Source organism: Diorhabda carinulata, chromosome 6 (genome assembly GCF_026250575.1).
Source record: "Diorhabda carinulata isolate Delta chromosome 6, icDioCari1.1, whole genome shotgun sequence".
NCBI classification, from domain to species: Eukaryota; Metazoa; Arthropoda; class Insecta; order Coleoptera; family Chrysomelidae; genus Diorhabda; species Diorhabda carinulata.
The window spans coordinates 20,263,279-20,285,647 of NC_079465.1; the positions used below are offsets into that span (position 1 = coordinate 20,263,279).

At 32.4% G+C, this 22,369-nt stretch overlaps 1 protein-coding gene across 1 annotated transcript; it reads right to left on the minus strand.

Moving 5' to 3' along the window:
* Positions 1-7,926: 7,926 nt before the first annotated feature.
* On the minus strand, positions 7,927-15,661 carry LOC130895772 (uncharacterized). The gene is made up of 6 exons (XM_057803317.1): positions 15,524-15,661; positions 14,477-15,461; positions 13,030-13,357; positions 10,988-12,509; positions 8,173-10,912; positions 7,927-8,101 (listed from the first exon to the last, which is right to left on the minus strand). The coding sequence occupies exons 1-6, from the start codon at positions 15,605-15,607 to the stop codon at positions 8,016-8,018; spliced, it is 5,745 nt and encodes a 1,914-aa protein (XP_057659300.1). The 5' UTR covers positions 15,608-15,661; the 3' UTR covers positions 7,927-8,015.
* Positions 15,662-22,369: the final 6,708 nt, after the last annotated feature.

Here is a 22,369-nt window from a genome sequence, read left to right on the forward strand (position 1 = left end):
CAGGTCTGTTCTTTATAATGAATAAAATAATCAAAATATACAATTTCTTAACTAGCTATTACAATTATTTTATTTTACAAACATTCATTCATTCATTCATACTCATAATTACACTCATAAAACTAAATTATATGGAAATGTGAACTCAAATATTATATACTAAAATAAATATTTAAACTTAATAGAACAGTACCTTAAGTGTTTGTTATGTTGTATTTTTAATTTTTTTTTTAAATTGGAAATTGTTACGGCCTTGCAGAATAAACAGATACTCCGCTGTAGTTCCACTCCTGTTCTTTTCCTTTTCACAACTTCTTTATCTTGGAAATTGTTCCTTTGTGAGTATTCTTACTTATTTCACTTTATTTAATTGTTTTCACTAATTTCTTATGACTACACTTATACAATTATTAATTATTAATTTTTTTTCGTTGTTGATTCCCTTCTTCATTGTTTTTTTTTCTTAAACAAACTTTTTTTTTCCTTTTAACCAATGATATTTATTTTAAAAGTTAGTTACTAAATTGTCAATTCTAAATTTTTAAATTATTGTGACTATTCAAATAATATTATTCTATAATTTCTTTGTTGTATTTATTTCATTCCTATGTTATTAATTTTATCATTGCAGTTGTCAAAATTTTTATATTTTATCATTTATAACCTTAAAATTTATGTTGGTATGTCACACAAATTTTTGAAGTTGGTGCTCCTGTTTTTATCTGTCAATTTATTGATTTATTGATTAAATTCTTTGATTATACAGGATTTGTCAAAATTAAATAATAATTTAGAATATAGTGTTGGCCAAAACTTAATATAAAGAATGTTATTTATTTTATTGTGATAAACTGCTCTAAGTAACCGAATAACAGAACTGAACTTATTGCTTTATTTATATCTTATTATTATTTAATAATTTATTTTGGATATATTCATACCATAACAATATATATATATATATATATATATATATATATATATATATATATATATACATATATATATATATATATATATATATATATATATATATATATATATATATATACATACATATATATATATATATATATATATATATATATATATATATATATATATTGATTAATTGATTGAACGAATTGAAATTTGAAAACTATAAATACTCAATGAAACACATTTTTAAGAAAATTATTGAAAATAATTCAGACTAATTTAAATTTTGCATGATATGTTTTAGATAATAAATAATAATCATATTACATTAAAATACCACTTTTTGTTTATTAATAAAACAAATACAAAAAAAATGTAAATACTTACCAGGTTCTGATACTCGTTTGGCAATTTTTTCCCAAGCATTGTCGATTACATTTCTATTACTGTAGTCAGAAATACTATGGTCATAAATACAAGGATGTTCTTCAATTACACCAACAAAATGTATGTTAAAATCTGGATCGTCTTTCATTTTTAACTTTGAAAATTATGAAAAGAAAAGTTAGAAAATTAATAAAATAATTAAAATAACAATATTTTTCAAAACACTTGTCACTCTAGTCGGTAAAAACACGTAACACGTGGCAAAAAATGGAACATGCTGCATTTGAATGACACCGAAGTAACATGTAGTTTGTCATATCACAGTCGTATCACTTTATTTGGCGTTAAATCTATTAATTACATTGTTTTGATACAAAATAGCGTGCTAGATGCATGCTACTTGCTACTTCACTTGCCACGCCACACGTCACGTTACTTTGGTGGGCGCTCGGCCCAAGACAGCGCGGAGCGCTAGAAAGTTAAATTTTCAAAGCAAGAATAAAAAAAAATACTTTTTTCACCTCTTTTACGAAAGAGTAAAGAAATTATCAACATATAGGGGAAATGTGCCTATGATGGACCCCTTAAGGAAATATCATTACAACTTTTTTAGTTTTGGACTTATTAATTTTTTTTACATGAAAATATACTTAGCTCGAAGTTTATTATAGTATAGGAAGATTTTTCTGCCAAATAATTTCCTGTTTAATAGCATAGCTATTTTTAAAAAAGTAGTCGAGGGGTCCATCATTGGCACACATCTGCCCATGTCGGACCCCTTTAAAATAAATGAAAAAAAAATGTCTTTAAAGTTTTATTAGAAAAAATATAGAACAAACTAACATCACGTTAGGTACAGAGCTCACAAATAAAAGACTTGCAATGGAAGGAAACACCAGCGCACTCATTATGGCACCACGAGTTACATTTTTGACAACGAATCCACTTTTCTTTTGCACGTGAGTGCGAGAATAACTCATTGCAGTAAAGGCAGCTTGCATCATCATCTGAGTCATCTTGTCCCTTTTCCAAAAAGTTCTCTAAGGCGGATTCATCTTCATCAGAACTGTCATTTTCAATGACAAGTTTCCGTTTTACTATCCTGGCTTGTTGTTTTCTTATCTTTGTTTCCTTTTCTATAACCTTCTCTTTGAGTTCATGAATTTCTGGTGTTGAATTCAAATGACCAGTTTTTCCCCTTCTTCTGCATTTTTTTTATCAGTACCAATTGCTACAGTTTGAGGGGGAGGACAAATTTCCTTCACAGAAATGTCGAGAACTGACGATGAAGACATGTTAAGACCAGATGTGGATGGGGTTTGAATTTCTAATTCCATTTGGTTCTCGATGATATCTCCTTGAGCCTCGGGAATCTGCTTATCCGTTGCTAAAGCTGGTGCAAACTGCCAGTCCTCGAAGACATGAGGATTGAAAGGATGAATGCCAGTCTTTTTGAACGAATTTATTGCATTTGATGGTACAGCACTCTTCAAATAAGCTTGATTGAGAAGACCTGCTATTTTGAATTGAGTCACTGCCTTCCCCGGGTTTTGACGAAGCCATAATTGAATTTCTTGATCAAAATACGTATGAAGAGGACGGAAGAATCCTACGTCCAATGGTTGAACGTGATGTGAACAATGTGCCGGGAAGCAGAACACAATTACCCCATTTTCTTTTGCAAACTGAAGAGATTCGAGACTCTTATGGCTACTGTGCCAATCTAGGAGCAAAAGAACCTTATTGTTATTAGATGCTTTCGTATACTTCACGAAATGCTTTAGCCATCTACAAAAAATTTCACTGGTCATCTAACCTTTTTCTTGTACGAAAGCTATGCTACCAACGGGAGCACTGTTCATAAGCTCATCGTTCATCCTTTGACGAGGGTAAATAAGAGCAGGAGGGATGTAAGTGCCCATGACATTCATTGCGCACACTACGGTCACGTGCTGCCCACGCTCTGCACTGCTGAGTGCACCAACTTGCTTCCGACCTTTTGAAGCGTAAATTTTTTGACATTTCTTTTGGACCGTAGTCAAACCTGACTCATCCATATTAAATATATTTTCGGGAGGAAAGTTGTACTGCTCCAGAGTGTTAGATAGTGCATTGAAATAGGCTTGTTAAAAGCCTGGGCTCTAGCTAATGATGTACTTTCTGGACTACGCAAAGAAATTCGTGGATTGCACTTCAGGAATCCCCTCACCCATTTCCAACCTGCCATTTTTGTTTCACGATTGAAACGATGCTCTATTTTATTTTTTTCGGCTACTTCGAATACCATCCGCCGCAAATCTTTAGAGGTTAAACCAAAAAAACGTGTTTCCATATCAATAATATATCCTGCAATCTCCTCTTCGATGGCTTTAGAGAAAATTGCGGTTCGTCCTCCCAAATTACCCTTGGAACTGTCCTGTTTAGCCAAACGCTGTTTTGGGAACATTGAAGGTCTTTGCAGCCAACTTAAAGCCCATACTGTGATCTTGTACGTTCTCAATAGCCTGTCGCATATCATGCTCGTCCCACTGTTGTCTTTTTTTGGATGCCATCTCTATAAATGGAAAAGAAAAACTACTGAAACAATATATTTATTTTGTTATCAGATTCTAGCTAAGAGTAAAACAAAAGTTATCTAACATCATGCCATGCTACTTTGTTATATCAATACATACCAATTTCAATTTATTTATTTATTTTCACAAAAACGGTTTAGATTCGCAAGAGCGCTTGTAAACAACTGACTATAAGCATCAATCAACCCAACCAATATGGTGGTAGTGTAATATGCGCGGTAAATTTGAAAATATAGCTAGTGGTCCATCATTGGCGGGGGTCCATCATAGGCACATTTCCCCTAATTAATTTTATTAAAATAAAAGAAAGTACAATAGAACAAGTAACATAGTAATCTCATCTTCTGAATAATTACCGCGATTATTGAATAACAAATCTTCATCATCTGGGATAGTTTCGTCTTTATCATGTTGCAAAATTTGTTCGACCGTCAGTGGCATTGCATCACCCTCGAACCACTTTAGTTCATATGCATTGCCAGCATCATTTAATTGCCAACCACATTCCAAGGATCAAGTCGAATACATTGAGGGTCTGTAGCATTTTGCAACATAGAATTGACGAAAACTGTGCTTAATATTTTTTGCTCCAAACTTCTCCAACAAGGTGGAATCAAACTAGAGTCAAAATAATAAATATTTTCAAAAATTTCTCTTTGGTTATTACTTTTATTATCGTAGAACTTGTAGAACAACTCCAGTCTCGCTAAGTTAACGAATTTACATTTTTTTACACCGTATAACTCATTTGTGTATTGCTGAATTATTTCAACTTTTTCATGGTCGTGAATAATAAGTGGATTATTTAATGAAGCAAATACAAGCTGATACTGATTATTTTTATTTAATATATCAAAAGGTTTCTTCCTGCCTTTTCTGAAAAATGCAGCTGTATAATCACTACCAGTAAAAGCATGAAAACCTGGCAATGCTTTACATAAATTTTCTCCCTAGTGATTTGCTAATTTAGAACAGTTAACAATGTTGTATCTCTTTATTTTTTGGACTAAAATTACTTAACCAAATTTCGTATTCACGGTCTTCGAACTTGTAAATATTTCCCAAGATAATAACTAAAATATCAGTATCATTAGCTTTAACCAATATTTTTGATTGCTTTTTCAATTTGTTTATATGAAAAATGATTCTGGTATCAGTCTCTTCATGATAACACTCATAGTCTTCTTTTTTTCTTACAGAACGACCATCAGATGTGAATGAGAAATATTTTTCATCGACTGTCATATAAACTGTTTTGTTGCCAATAATACTTGAATAGGTTTCAATTTCCCAATCAGTAGATAAAAATTTAATTAAAGCTTCCTTGAATTTTTTGTCCTTCAGAATTTTTGAAAAATGATTAGGCCGTTTCTGTGATGGACCAGAAATTGTATAAGGAATATCTGTTTCTTCTCTGTTATGTCTTTCAGTGTCTTTTATTGAACGATTAAAGTATCGATCAAATATAATATGAACTTCAGGTGATTTTGTGTTACAAATTCTCGTCAGAATTAATTCTGGAATTTTTCCAAATGTTTGAGGCATTGATACTGTTAGAACATGGAGCAGATAAAATTCGTCGATCAAATCCACATCATAATTACCAGTCATTTCGGAAAATTCAATTTGAGATTTTAACTTTTGAGCGAGAGTAGATTTCTCAGTTTTCATAATTTCTCCAGTGTATTGACATAGAGATGGAGGTGCAGGTGCTAAGTCAAACATTTCGTCATGTTAATTTTTTCTTCAATGGCAATAGAAAGAAGTTTACCAAATATATCACGTTCCATTTTTATTTTTATTTCTTTTCCTCTACTTTTTTGTTTCTTTTTCAATCAATCAAATGCAAAATTTAATATTTTATTTCGTTCAATAGCCTGCCCAAAGCATTTTTCATCAGCGTTATAATCTTCAATAAATTTAAATTGCTGCTTTTCACCGACAGTATTATTCAAGAGAAAATCACAAATTTCTATTTTCGTTGCTCTTCCAGTGGCTAAATTAAATAATGGATTTTTATTAAGTGTAAGATCGAATGGATTCATGTGTTGCTTTATTGATTCTACAATTGCACTCAAGGCTTTTTGATCTTTCGTATTCGACTTTCTTGTAACTCATGTGCAACATCATCTTTACGTGTAATCTGTAGTTCCCAGTGGCGGATTAAGCTTTTTGCCGCGTTAGGTCCTATCTGATTAGCCGCCCTTTTTCAACGGATGAAATTTTATTTCTTTGAGTCCGTTTATATTATTTAGATATAATATTTATTTCGTAAAAAATAATTGTTAAACAATACAAATAAATATTAACAACATAAATAACAGTCAATTTTCTTATACTATAATGTATTACTTAATTTGTAAATATCTTCTTTCTGGCTTTCTAGCTTTACTTACACCGATCTAGGGATCGGTGTAAGTAAAGAACTTGCAATAGGTTTGCCATAAAGTTTTATTGAAGAGCGGCGTGATGTTAAACTCTCCTCGCAAAATGCACTGTTTCAAGTTAGAAAAAAATTACTTTACTGTGCTGGGTGACGACTGAGATCTAAATTCTTGCCGAACCCCTACAGGGGTTTCGCGGAACACACTTTGAGTATGGCGGCTGTATACAATACCGTTTGTTTGATAAAAATCCAACCAGTAGTGCAACATACTTTATATACACACTGTATATTGAAAAAAAATGCCGATGACTCAGAAACCCACTCCGCTCAAATACACAATTCTATATAATTCTCTAATCGTGTCTTAATGGTGGCATCGATAAGGTCGGCGACTGCGAACACAAGCTTCGATGGTTCGAATCTTCAGCTCGACAATTTTTATTTAAAAAAAATTATTAATATCAAACGTTACGTCACGACTATCACGTCACAACTTTGTGACGTCACGACTATCACGTCACAACTTTGTGACGTCACGACTATACACATATTTTCCCTATACGCAGTATTAGTGGTGACGTCACAATTTGTAACTGTATCTAAACAAACATATCGTCCATTTAGATACAATAGCTGTGATTTTAGATCAGTTATTATTTCCTTATATTCGAAAAAAAATAAATTATTTTAACTTGTATACATTCACTAGGACGTTTACTAAAGTATATATTCGACTCCAATCAAAACAGGTACGTTTTACCATATAATTTGAATAAAAAGATAAAACTAACCTAACCTCACTATTGTAATCTTGTTAAATATAATTGTTTTAGATAAAATGTACAGTTTGAACTTTTATTTTGCGAAATCAAGTCGTTGTGAATGAAATCAACCTTCCTAAATAATTTCACGGTATACTTAAGAAAATTATAAAATTTCTGAAAAATGTGATTTGTTATACCTACTAAAATATCTGATGAGTTTTCATGAATTTCTATTTATAAGTGGAATTATTCAGAAACAGTTAGTTTCGTTTACAAAAATAACAATTTTGTATAAATAGTTTTTAAGTCTTATAGTAGGGGAGCCCAAGCGGGGATTTTTGAAGTGACTCGAGCGTGTCAGAAAATTATATAGGGAGAATCCTTGCATCCTTTAATGTACCTCTACCAAGTATGAACCCTCCATATGGTGGGGTGTGTTGAGGGGAACCCGTCTGATTAGTAAAAAAAAAATCGATTTTTAGAAAAACTCGAGCGCGTCAGTCATTTACAGTATGTACGCGCATTATATTTCTGGTAACTATTAGATATTAATCTGACGATTAATTCAAGGGGGCTGGCCGTAACGAGCAGTTGGAAAAAAAAAAAAAAAGTTATTCGAGCGTGTCAGACATTCAAAGTGTATGTCAACTAAAGCTTAAAAAGTGTCCTATTAAAATATCTGACGATTTGGACATGACACAAACTCATAATATATTTTTATATATGTAAAAAAAAGGTGATCTTGAGATACTCCAGCGCGTCAGATTTTTATGCAGGAGGGTCAAGTTGATGTCATAGTTCTCCTGAATAATAATCTGACAATTATATAGAGGGATATCGCTAGTCTGACCATTTTGAAGGAAATTTAGAAATAATATCTCCGCATTTACGTACAGAAATTGGATAATTTATTAATAAAAAATTAAATATAGATCATTACAATTTATAATAAATTACAGATCATTAAAATTTAAAATACATATTTTAGTCTTCATCTCCACTAGACTCATCTTTGAAGTTTGTTTCCACTTCAACTTCCTGGACGTCCTCGTCATCTCGTGATTCTGTAACTAAGAATGGTTATGATACATTATAATGTTATATTTATGTTATGATAGTATAATATGGAAAAAAAACGTACCTGAATCTAAAGTATCTCCTAAAATGTCAGGTGTTATGACGATGTCTTCGTACGCTTCAGGAAGTTGGTTTCCTAGGAACCAAGTTGGCTCCAATTTTCCATCCACATTTCTCCATCCGTATTCTAGTGGTGACATTTCCGTAGGAATACGATTGTGAGCGTTCCTCCACAAACAAGCAATATATTTCGTTCGCAATAAATGTTGTTGCAGCTCCGATCGACATGGTGGCAAATTACAAGCATCGTAATTACGCACATTCAGTGAAAAGGGTTGAGACGTATCATTTACTTTGTACGTTTTATTAAATATTTCAATCCTAGCAATATTAACGTCAGCTAGTTTTTTAAACCCGTACAAATGGCAGATGAACGATTCCACGGTGGAAGATAATGCCTCAATATTATATGCTTCAGAGCCCAAGTTTGCAAATACTTCTTGTATATTTACAGATCCCATTAGAATCTGTAGAGGCCTTTTTTTACCTCGCCTGTACAAAGCTGGGTTGTAATCACATCCCGTTAGAGCATGCAGAGCTGGTAGTGCTTTTGATACAAGTGGGCCCAATTTCGTAAAAAGAGCAGAAATGTCGATATATCGGCGTGCATTCCCTACTCCGAGATCAATCCAGACTTTTACAGACGATTTCATATGTTCCATGTTGGCTAACATAATAACCACGATATCTGTATCAGAGGTTCTGATGGTGACAGTAGACTCTTCTTCCATTTGACAAGCAAAAAATACAGCTTTTGTATCCGCTTCTTCATGATCGGGACATGACAGTTCATGATCAATAATTCGCGATAATTCGTTATCGATAACAGAGTACACGTAACATAAATCATGAATTAGAAATATTTTCTTATTACCAATAATTGATTTCATCTCCTGTTTAGCCCAATGTTCGATAAGAAATTTCACTAATGCTTCTTTAAACTTTATATTTTTTAAATCTTTGGAGAAGTCAGAGGTTCTGCTTTGTTGAGGACCGGCAATATGAAAATCTTTGTCATCTATATTGCGTCGAAGAGCATGTTCACAATCTTTTATCGAAGGTGTGAAGTAACGATCAAATATAATGGCTATACTATCTGCTGGAGTTTTTACAAGAGTTTGCAAAATTTTCTTTGATAAATCACCGAAATTGCGCGGCATTTGTTTAAAAGTATTTAAGAAGAAGAAGCCATCTACGATTCCACAGTCTACCTGGGGTGGTGGTTGTTCCATTTCTTCAATTCTCATTTCTAGTTCTTGAACCAGTACTGATTTTGCAGTTTTATTAAAAGAACCATCTATATGGCATAGTGATAACGGGACTGGTGTTATTGGAAAACACAATACTTTTCCAAGATCTAAGTTTGCAACCAGAGATAGACCTAATAATCTACCGAATAAATCCCGCTGAAGTGTGACCTCATGAACTTTTTCTCCAATCTTCATAACCTTTTTCTTCTTTACACTTGCAAAAGTAAGTATTGGATTTTTCTTCAGAGATTTGTGAAATCTCTCCGGATTCATATTACATTCCGTTATAAACTGATCGCGGAGAGACATCCCAGATGAAACAGTGCTTAGCAAGCAATTAGCAACTTCTTGGCTAGTAGCCTGTCCTGTAGAAATATTATATAGATTATCTTTGTCTATGGAGGAAGTGAAGGGATTGGTGATCTGCTCAATGCTATGCATGAAAGCTTTAATTTGCTTTTGATGCTCCTTGAGTCTATCTGGATGTAAGTCTGCGGCGACGTCTTCACTATTGTTACTCATCCCTGCACGATTTAAAACGTGTGAAATAATTCGAGTTCGAGCTCCATGATTTCGTGCCCAACGTTGTCTGGCAGAAATAGAGCTCGTCAGGTTCACGATTCCCGTGAGCCGACGTGCTGCTTCACCATTAATTGTTTGCTCTAACGTTAAGTCAACTGGGATCCGCGAAAAGGGTTTTTGGGTTCTCCTAATACCAAACGAGCCTTTAGCAATTTCCTCTCGAAGACCTGGATGTGTATTGCTAATGTGTTGAAGTTGATTTAAATAAAACACTAGCCACCGGCTGTAATTTTGTTGATTGAAGTAGAAAAACAAACAGACGATTTTTCCAAGAACATAAATGTATGCATCTAAATCTCCAACTCTTATACTTCTGATAAATAAATGGTAAAGATTTATAAAATCAATGTACATAGCATAAAATTGTGCCGTTTTACCGTGCTTGCCTCGTAAAGTTTCTGCTGTATATTGATCATATAATTGGAGTAGATTTTGTGTATCTGGATGCTGTATTTGAGGCGAGCTATCTTGAAGCTGCGAGAAATCAGTGAGATATTCAATTACACAATCTTCGATAGTCAAATTCGTGTTTTCCAAAAAAGACTGAAAGTGAAATTGCTGCAATGATAACGCCATAATAGAATGTAATCTTTTACATCTATTATAATTTTTCCCAGTAATAAAACCTGAAACTGATCCTTCAGCAATTAGATCTGATTCCGTCATTATATTAGTGAGTCCGCATTCTTCAATAAAAGTGCCAACTGCTTTGAAAAAAGCCATTTCGATGTGAAAAGCCCCCATGTGAATAAAAATGTTATCAAATTTTGGAGATTCTTGAGATTGTATGCAATAACTCGTGCGAGCTATAGCTAAATCATATGTAACCTGAATGTATGGAGCGTTACATTCCTTTGCAACTTCTTGGCACAATTCTAAAGTTTTCAAAACTGTCGAATGATTAGTGGGAGACTAGTTTATGGGAGTCAAATACGAAATTTTTTGGACAGGTGAATTATCAATGTAAATTTTACTATTATACCCAACCCACATTGGAGTACCATATACATTGAGCTTATGCGACAACATCCACATAATATCTAATTGTTTAGCTGTAATTAAATTTGCAGGATCTTTGTTGAGCGCGGAAATGTCAAGCTCATTCCAAGTTGCTATTTTTAATATTTTTGTAAATGGGCGCATCTCAAAAGTTATTTCTTCAAAGGCTCGGCGTTTCCGGTTTCTCGGTGTTAGAAGCGTAGATTCTGATGTATTGCTGCATACAGTTTGATTAGAAGCTAGATTTTCAACTTCATTGGCAGCTGAAGATATTGAAGGCATTGTATCTGCATTTGGAGCAACGTTTTGAAAAATTATCCCCACTGTATCGTGAAGAGTATCTTTTCCATTTAGTGTTTCGACGAAGCGATCAAAGTTATCGAAGGCAACTGCCGTATTTAAGTCCGGACGACGTAAGATATCTTCAGGGCACACGAAGGTACTGTTAGCCGTAGAAAAAGTTAATTCGGTCTCTAATTCTTCCAAAGTAGTATACGAACAACAGTGCCCATATTTAGATAACAAGTTGATTATTTTTTTGCTATTACACAAGCTTTTGACTGCTAAACCTAAACTTATATGTTTGGAAGTTTTGATTTTATGGTTTGAAGCAGCGTAGATCATATCTTGTCCAATAGAAAAAATTGCTAGATCGTTATTTGTTTTCCTTATTTTACGTTTTTCCCTCGATAGATGCGAAACATCGCCAATAACAAATGTTTCCAAGAAGCAGGTTAAAAGTTCTGGCACATAATCTAATTCACCTTTAATTAAATCTTCAGCAGTACAATCATCAGGCAATTTTGTTGTCGTACAATTTTTAATTTCCTCTCGGAGTTGTGCTGCAACCGAACGAATTGTCTCCTTCATTGCCATGCTTCTAAATAAATCACTATATGCCACAATATCAGCTGAAATCGGAGCAAGAAACTTCTTTTTTTCAGCATAAATAATTTTGATCGTTTTCGAAAAAGTACCCATGATCTTACTTTCTAAGTGGCGATCGGAAAATGAACTGCTGCTAATAGAATCCGATAACAACTTGTATTGTTCAACTAATAGTTTGTGGTATTCTTTTTTTACGTGATCAAAAAAAAGGCATTCATTTTTTTCAACAACCAATTCTTCTATCATTTCACACAGCAATTCATAAGCTGTATTCGAAGCCTTGCGTTTCTTTATAAAATCACTTTCTTCTTTTTTATTAATGTCTCGCAAATAAAGATCTTTACAGCATTTATGATAAGGAATTGCAGAAGTATCCGCAAAAGAACTGATTTTCTCCAACATCTCAATGTCATTGTGTTCTGTAGCTGCACTTTTTAATAATTCAATTGTCCGTAATTTATTTACTGCTAATGGCACATCGCGGCCATGACGGCGTTTTCGCGATTTTTTGCAAATGAAACACTCCCTTAGCAGCAAATCTGATTGGATGACCTGTTCATCTGCATCTGATGGATCATCACAATCATCCGAGTGAGGCTCAAGGTTGGTTGATGGACCCGCTCTGAAAATGTTTGACCCATAATTAGCACTATCATTTTATTGTTATTCAATAATTAGAAATCTTAAATTTCGAAGACTTTTAAAATGAATATAAATGAAGATGTCAAATATTTAATATTATGGTGACATTATGCATAAATGAAATAAATTTTTGAATGAAAGTCGTCAAAATTTTAATTTTCAAAAAAAATTACTGTGAGAATTTTCATATTACAAGCAACAAAAAAACCAGAATGACAAAATACATTTTTTTTCATGAACGAACAGTTGTAATTATTAATTATAAATATGAATTTTGAAATTACGAAGAAAAAATAAAAAATTCTCGAAAATTATAACATACATTTTGGTCACAAATTTTAATTTCTGGTAACTTTTATTTAATGAATTTTTGTATCGGACCATTATTTCCCACGTTAAATTATACATTAATAACATTGCAACCGATTAGTTCTATTTTTTTTCATTTTAACACTGTGAAATACGATAGATAATAAATAATATAATACATTGACACTCACTCGTCTATTGTATCAACAACAGGTATTATGCTGGGAGTATACACATCGAGACTCTCTCCAGCATGTTCTGGTGCATCAACACGTGCTTGTTCACTTTCTGGAGTAATTTGATTTTGGCTTCGAAAATCTGATGGTATTTTGATTGCTGTGAAAAGTTTATAGCACTGGGCATGATAGCCATCGTTCAATGATGTTTCTTCCGAAAGTTCAACAGTAGCATAAGTGTTGCTCGATCTTCTGACAACAGGCTTCGCTTTGCTATACTCCAAAATAGTTATACACTTTTTTAAAGTTTCTGGAGTAAACTTTTTAATTTTTTCACAAGTTTCTTTGGCACAAAAAACACATTTCACACTTACGTTACTCATTATTGTAATGAATGTAAAACTAATCGCATTAAATTCACAAAACAATTACAAAACACCACAAACAAACGAAAACGTCGAGCGTCTACCAAAAACGAGCACGCTATTGTGATCAGCTGAGATGCCATCATGGCGGCAAACGTTAGTTTAGGGACGGTGCGAGAGAGTGAGAGATAGAGAAAGAGCGAGAAAAAAAGTGAGACGCGGAGTGGGGAATACACAGCTCTCAGCCGCTGTACGCTTCACCTTTGCTCCACGATTCTACTAACATCGCCCCATGAAAACTGTCAGATTATTAGTTCTTTGTAATTCTAATAGTGTTTCCTTCAAAATAAAAAAAAATTGAAATGCGCTCGAATATTTCAAGGTGACGTTTTTTTTTACAACTTCGAAACTCGCTTGTTTCTTAATGTCACGCTCAAATTGTCAGATTATTGAGATATACAATCTTCTCAATGTAATTAATCAACTTTTTCTTAATCTGACACGCTCGAGTTTTTCTATGGATCGATTTTTTTTTACAAATCAGTCGGGTTCCCCTCAACACACCCCACCATATGGAGGGTTCATACTTGGTAGAGGTACATTAAAGGATGCAAGGATTCTCCCTATATAATTTTCTGACACGCTCGAGTCACTTCAAAAATCCCCGCTTGGGCTCCCCTAATATTATGAACCTATTTAAAACATGTTTATCTTTGCATTGTATCAACTTGTCTGTAATATATACATTGTTATTTTAAATCTGTTGTTTTACTTACAAATCAAGTTATTATAGCTAGTTTTATTAAACAGTTCTTTTTACTGAACCTTAATTTTCCCCTTTTTATCAAATGTAAATCATTGGCTTACGATTACATAATTAAGACAGTTTAAATGTGTTTTCATATTAATTGAGAAGAATATATGTAGTCACACTTTTGTAAACAAAATGCCTTAAGGGCATTTAATTCCCTTTGCAGGAAATGAATAAAAATTCAGAATTCTGTTAATATTTTATTACGATAAAATAAATGGTATGAATTTTGAAATATAAAATTTTTTTAAAATATTTAAATTTTTTGTCCATTGTTCACTCCTACCAATTCGTACAATGATACAGTCACTTGGTACCCATATTACTAAATAACACATATCCTTTTCAGCAATATGTAACGCACCTTGTATTTGGTGATAATAGTGATGATTCTCGTTAATTATCATCAAGTTTTCTTCAAAGTAAACTATGTAGTTTTTGTCTTTTAACACTGGTCTCAATTTTCCAACATTTCTGTGTTTGAAGGGACACTTTACTTCAATTAAGCATCTTTCGCTAACAAACCCATCAGGACTAGCACCCAAAAATCCACAATAGTCCATGCAAAATCCGGCTGGGTCCACTGATAATCCAGTAATTTTTTGAAATACAGCAATTGCTGTCACTTCATGTTCTTTTCCCCACTTTATCGCTTGTATACCATCCAGCTCGTACCCTTCTAGTAGGCTTGAAAATAAAGATTTTGAGAATTTGTTCCTCCTGCAGGCTGACAGTATAGAGCCAAATTTACTACTAGTTATTCTGTACTTTCTAGCAACTAGCCAATTTTCATTAATTGACTGTCCTCTAGTTATTTGTTCAACTTTATTTATAGTATCGACATCTACTGAGCATTTTGATTTTAAAAATGTCTCTTTGTCAGTAGCCTGTGTATACTCTAGTGAATATAAAATATATTCAATATTCTTTATTATGCTTGTCAATTGTGATTGCTCAGGCATAAACAGCCATGTAAATCCAACTGGATTAGAGTATCCTAATTCATTCCTAAAATCTGCCATTTCTTGGGTTGATGCTGGTCTCGAAAAAGCCTGATAATTAGAAAATTTTGGTTTGTAGAGATCACTAATCCTCACAATTTTTTCTCCATCGCCAGTAGGTTTGCGCTGATTCCACACACAGGTTTTGTCAGTAACACTGACGTTGTTGTGTGCATGAAAACATACAGCTGCCATGTGATGGCATACTGCTTGTCCCCTGGGGCAGGAGCAGGTGGCATCCAATATACCATCCTCGTAATCAATGGAAACCTGAAAAATAACATGATTATGCAAAATAACAACGATCTTTTTGATATGACTTCAAAACTCACCTCAACATTATAAGTTCTATTCTTCATACTGGCTGTAACTTCACCTCGAAGTAGGGCAGGGGAAACAGCAGGATCGAAAATCATTTTTTTCACATTGCCACTGCTATAAGAGTTTTCACCTCTTTGTAGTTGGGCGATATTGTCCTTAAAAAAGGTTGCTATTGCAGATAATGTTAAAACATGCGTTGATGACACTAGAACAAATAATCAGTATTATTTAATTTGATATATTTCAATATTATTCCAATAGTATACATTAATCCAGTGAGCATAACCTAAAATATACTCCTATAAAACGCTTAAGTAATCAAAAATCTAGACACAAATGGAAAATAGTATGGCTACCAGGTTTGTTTAGATACAAAGAATGTTTGTGACGTCACACTAATGCCGCGTATTACCATTCTTGAACCCGCATTAAATATCTACTTAATGAGCCTTTTTCCTGAGAATAGTGCAGCGAACGTGTCACCAGAGGCAGCACTAGTAGTAGGGACAAACATAAAATATTTACATGCAAAGCAATTGTATTTACGTGATATTATTTTATTATTTAAAAATATAAATCTGATATAAAAAAATTTTTTTGAACTTGTATAATGCCAACAAAGCATTGCAGTTTTGCGAATTGTACGTCGGATAATCGATATCCAGAAGAGAATGTGTTTTTTATACCATTTATAGAGCCTCATGTTGATGAGATTAGATGTAATAAATGCTTCGAGGAGGGTGGATTTAACAGTACAAAAAATTAATAAATATTCATATGTGTGCTCTAAACATTTTATTGGGGGGAAAGGTCCTACTGAAGAAAATCCAGATCCTGTTTCTGCAACAATTAGTAAAGTAAGTAATAATCAATATTTTTTAAGTAATGTTTGTGATTGGAGTAAAATAAAATTTTTTTAATGAAATATGAATGATTTAAGACGTAGTAGGCATGTAACAATTCTAAATAAATAAAAATAAGGTGAAAAATACTATTTATTAGCAATACACATACTGATTTAGTAATTTCTTACGTGTTGCTTTTTTTTATTTTAAGGTTTTTGCTATTTACTGGGCTGATTGATTACTTGAGAAAATAAATTAATGTCTGCTAGCGTCAAAGTCATAAATGATTGACTATTTTATAACTGAAATTATGATAAAATAAATAATTTTAAAAACTTTCAACAAAATTTTTCCAACTAACAAACTTTTAATTTTTATAGATACCAAAAGCACGAAACAAACGTCCTTCAACATCAACAAACGATTTTCTGGGCAGTCCGCTTCAAAAATCAAAAAAAAAGAAAGATGTTGACACAGAATCTTCAAATCCAATCCAGCAAAATGATACTCAAGATGTTCTATTAGATAACAGTTTAACTCCTGAATCCATTAAGTCACCGTCAAGTAACGGAGAACACACCAATAAATCCGTAACTCATGCAGAAAGTCAAACATGCATGGAAGTTGAAAGCATTTTTGTAAAAAAATTACAGAAAGAGATTGAAAAAGTTACGAAAAAACTAAATACATCTACTCTTAATTATGAATCGTGTATGAATGATCGTAAAAAGTTTAAGTTTTATACAGGCTTAATGCCAGAAGATTTTGATATTATGTGGAATTTTTTAGGTCCGCCAACGGAATCATCACTGATAATCTGGCATTCAAAATCTGAGACTAATAAACGTATAACGATAAAACAATTTAAAGCATTATCTTTAAAGAATCAACTTTTTTTAACTCTTGTGAGATTAAGATGTGGCTTTTTATTGTATGATTTGAGTTGCCGGTTTGGTATCAGTATTGGCTATATTTCGAAAATAACAACTACATGGATACAACTAATGTATTGTAAATTTAAACAACTAAATCATTTTCCATCAGCTAAAGATATCAGTAAGAACTTACCTCAAGCCTTCAAGAAATTTAAAAATATATTGATTGTTTTGAATGGAACATGGAGAAGCCTAAAAATTTTAGTCAACAAGGAAATACGTATTCAAGTTACAAATCTAATAACACAGTAAAGTTTTTGATTGGAATCATACCTACTGGAGGGTGTTGCTTTCTTTCAGACGGTTTTGAAGGGCGCATAACTGATAGAAGTATAACTGAAAATAGTGGATTTTTTGAATATCTCGAGAAAGGTGACTTAATATTAGCAGATCGTGGTTTTAACATAGAAGATTTATGTAAAAAATATAAATGCACTGTATTAATGCCACCGTTTTTAAAACGAGAAAAAAGTTTACAAAAAATGAAGTTAAGAGGGCAAGAGAGATTGCTTCGGCTCGAATACACGTGGAACGATTTATTGGGCGAATGAAACAGTTTAGAATAATGGAAAGAATTATACCTAAAACTTTATTGCCTATTGTATCACAAATTGTTTTTGTAATTGCAATGTTAGTAAATTTTTAGGAGCCACTTGTTACATAAATATTTCAATTAAATTTATTGAAATAACTATAACACTATAATTATTTTGTTTTGTCTGATTAATTCAGTAAGTACAGCATCATCAGTAATAAGTTTTAAAATATTTTTAAACAAAAAATAAGCATAAAACATTTATGGTAACAACATACACATATAACATCCTATTATTAAAAACCTTAAAAACATTAACTGTTGTTTTTATTACACTTATATGTCCATCACAAATAGAGGTAAGTTTCGTGGTAGTCTCATCTCAAAAAATTCCATAGCTAAGATATTATGGACTTTGTATAGTTTAGTTGTTAGGGCATTTATAAAAGTTTCATCTCGAGATATTCTCTCAACTACAAAACCATTCTTTGGCGTCCAGACAATAAAGTCACAAAACTTAGATTCCAAAATGGCAAGGGTTAGCTGAATTTGGTAGTAATAAGCATGATTCCTTTTTAAAGTGATTTGATTATTTTTAACAGTATAGAACAGATTACTTTGATCTTTGACTTCAGCTAAATTTAAAGGTGAGCAATTTTTCAATGTGTAAGGACACTTTACTTCAATACAGTAAAGGAGTTCGTAATTTTCAAAAACTAAGCCATCTGGACTACAACCAAGCCCTGGGAACCGATCATTAACAATCAATCCTGGCTTTTTAATTTGAGTCCTATTAATAGATGTAACGTATTCGTGGATAGCAGTTGATTCATTTTCTCTACCGTAAGCGATCGCAGGCAAGTGACATATCTTTTGGTTCTTGCCATAATTTTGTATTAATTAAATTAGTTAAATCTTTGATAGTATAAAAAGACTTACAATCTGATGCAGTGATTCGGTATCTTCGTGCACTGAGCCATGCCGGACTATTTTGTTCAACCTTTATTTCAAACGGACCACGCGTTGATGAGCTTAAATTCGTTTGAAACTCTGCAATTCTTAATTTTAAATTTAATTTTTGATCACTGTCCAAATCATAATTATCATAGTGTATTTGTAAAAAGTCAATCCACATTGATTTCTTATCTTTGTGTTGTAAGCGTTGTCATCATTTCAGCACTCACAGAACAGCTTAGGTCCGACTGCGCGCTAAAATTAATTACTTTTTTTCTATTAGCTTCATTACGATTATTTTCTTTACGCTTTTCACTCGGATTTTTCGTAGATTTAGCTTTTTTATATTCAGCAGTAATGATACTAGATGGATTATTTCCAGTTTTGCGACCTTGGTTCCATTCCTTGATTTTAGAAGTACAAGTTAGCGGTTCAAAACCATGTTGAAGCGTATATTCTTCTAATTTAAAAAGTAATGCGACAATATGAGAACAATTTAAAGATTCTGATGCTGGACATTGACATGCAGCATTTACTACGTTTCCATCTTCATCAAGACCTATTACCACGTCATAAATCGTAGTTTTAAAGGATGATTGGATTTTAGCCCTTAGATAATAATTATTTTTACAACAATTATCTTGTAAATCTTTTATACGATCACTGATACAGTATAATCTACCACGTTGGATGGCTTTAGAATTACCACAAACAGGCATTAAATCATCATCCATTTCTTGATCGTTGTCATCGCTCTCCTGTAAATTTTTCCCTTGTGTGATATACTCATGTATGATACCGTAACAAAATGAACGGGGAATCTGTTTCGACGGAAAGGTTTGCCAATTATCATTAGGATAGAAATTTGTATGAATGGGTAATGTTGTAGAAGAATCTGTCACTGTTGATCCAGATGTAGATACTGATGTAACTCGTTGACCCTATTGTATACCAATAAAAGATTACTAAAATATTAAATACTAACTAACTGATAAGTTTATCACTGAGAGTCATCATCGAAATGCGAAATTATTTTTAAAATTAATTAAATGAATAAAAAATGAATAATAAATTTTTCATTGTTGATTACCATTGATTACAATAGCATATAACCTCTATTTTTTATTAAATTATATTCATTTATTATATTTAATTAAATTTATTTCATTACCGTAAATATTTGATACATATTTCACTCGGAAATAAATCTGAAAATCATAATAATTTTCAATTTCTTTTATTACAGTTTGAATCTACCGCTACTATTTTACTAGAGTCTGTATACTAACCTGTCTAGTAATTCATTTTTTTTCCACTTATTTTTAAAGTACGACAAGCAAGCCAGCGTTTTAATGTTACAACATTGTTATCTTTTACGGTTGCAAATTTTAATTTTGCTCCAGGAACATCGTCCTCTGTTAAAAACATTTTTTTTCAAGTACACTTTACTGTGTGTTTATATGGGGATTTGACAGTGTTTGTCCCTACTGAACTACTAGCGCTGCTAGTGAGTAATTTTTCGTACTTCAGGAAAAAGGCTCATTATAAATTTAATTCACCAATTGATTTATAGTATTGTCAACATTTTCATCTGATTGTGATAATGGTAGTATTTTAGATGAACAGAGCAGAATCGGTAACAACGTCAGTTAAATTGAAAGAAATATTTAGTTCAGCCTAAGAATATTAAATGCACTAAAATAAATCGTGGAATGCTCGAGACAGTATATACTTACATTAACAAATTTATCTTTATTTGTATTGACTTTTTGTGAAGATTTATTATATTCGTCAACAACAGATTTTTTTACAGCAACTAGCAAATGATAACCTGCAGATGTTTGTAATTCAGGTATTCAAATTAAATCGCCGTACTTGAAATGATTCTGTTTTCTTATTTCAATAAATAAACAACATCTTTGAAATGTGTCAGCATTAAACGATAATACTTTCTTCTTGTTAGTAGTGAGATTACGATAAAGCATTTCATTTTCTTAATTTAATAACTGGTTATTTAGATAGATAGAGGTTTCTTAGAAACACGCACGTCACATTTTGACAAATTAAACAGGTTAAATGGTTGAATGAAGTCAGATACGTTAAAAACAATTAAACCTCGCGTTTAACAAGTAGGAGAGAAGAACGTACTTAATCTTGGTCTGGCAAAATTTTGGTCAAGTATTCACGTGCCAGACCAATTCTATTTGAAAGAGGAATAAAAGATAAAAATTTTGACGTTTAATTTTTTTTATACCTTGTATAGAAAATTTGTTGTTATAAGTTTGTTGGGGACTGTCTGACACACAGTTGCGTCAAGAACAAGAAAGTCAGACTTGAATTTCTGTATTTATGTAGTCAAAACGCAATCTTAAACTGAAAAATTATACTTGAGTTATGTAGATCGATTTGAACGAAAAAATAAATTAGAAATTTTATTAAAATAACAAAATTTGGACACGTCAAAGACCGCCAGACCAATGGTTTATTATTCATCTAATATTCAAAATTTAATAAAATATATTTTAGTACTTATTCTGGTTAACCACCCTTTCACGGCGGTCGCCGCTTGGACTATAAGCCATTTAATATATCTTCCAGGGCTCTTGATATCATCCCTTCGTCATAGGTTTTCCTATATCTTGAGCCTTCAATGACGTTTGGCATGAAGGCGACTATCACCTAGACAAATTATAGTCATTGGCACCCAACCAGACAGTTAATATCACTGGTGCCAACAACTGTCTACCTACACTTCTGACATGACAATTTAACAAAATCCTAATAGGGTAACTTAAGGATTGTTCATTATAGATTTTACTCTATTCTGAAATTTTGCTAATAAAATATTGTTGGCATGCATTTTTTAAATTAAAAATACAAAAAACTAATACACAAAAGTATGTATTTAACATTTTTTGACGAAAAACTATTAATAACTCAAATATTTTATGATCATTACAAAATTTACAGTTATTGGCCGCACAGGTATAGTTATTAACACCATTATAATACAGTCATTGGCCATATTGAAAAACTTAATTTTTGCTTTGGTGCTTTTCTCAAGCAAAAGTGACACCTTACTCCAATTTTTGATTGAGTTATGTTAAACAAACAAGAATAGCATAGTCCGGTGTATACCCTATTTTTTAAAAATTTATTGGTGTTTTCAGAGTGTACCAGAATATTTGAGATAACAAATACTTTCTTATTTTCTGGGCACGGGTCTTTGCCTTCGTCACAGAATAATTTTCTTTTGGTAGTTTCTTGTTCGGTCTTCGTTTACAAGAGTGGAGATATTCGATAGGCCGGAACCAACAGAAATATCTTCGTAAACAGATTTTTCAGAATGTAACATTCGCTGACTTTGGCTTGAGGGAAGGATTTCTTGTGTCTCTGTGTAGGCTATAGCTTCTGGTATATGTACCCTAAGTCCACTCTTTACAGTTGTGCTCTTAATTTCATCATCTACTAGTTTGTTCTCCTTAACCGACGAGGAATCCGATTTGTCTGGATTTTCATAATGGGCACCATTACTTAAATCGTAGTGAAATTCTTCTTTACTGTCTTTTTTTCTTAAAGTCAATTTTT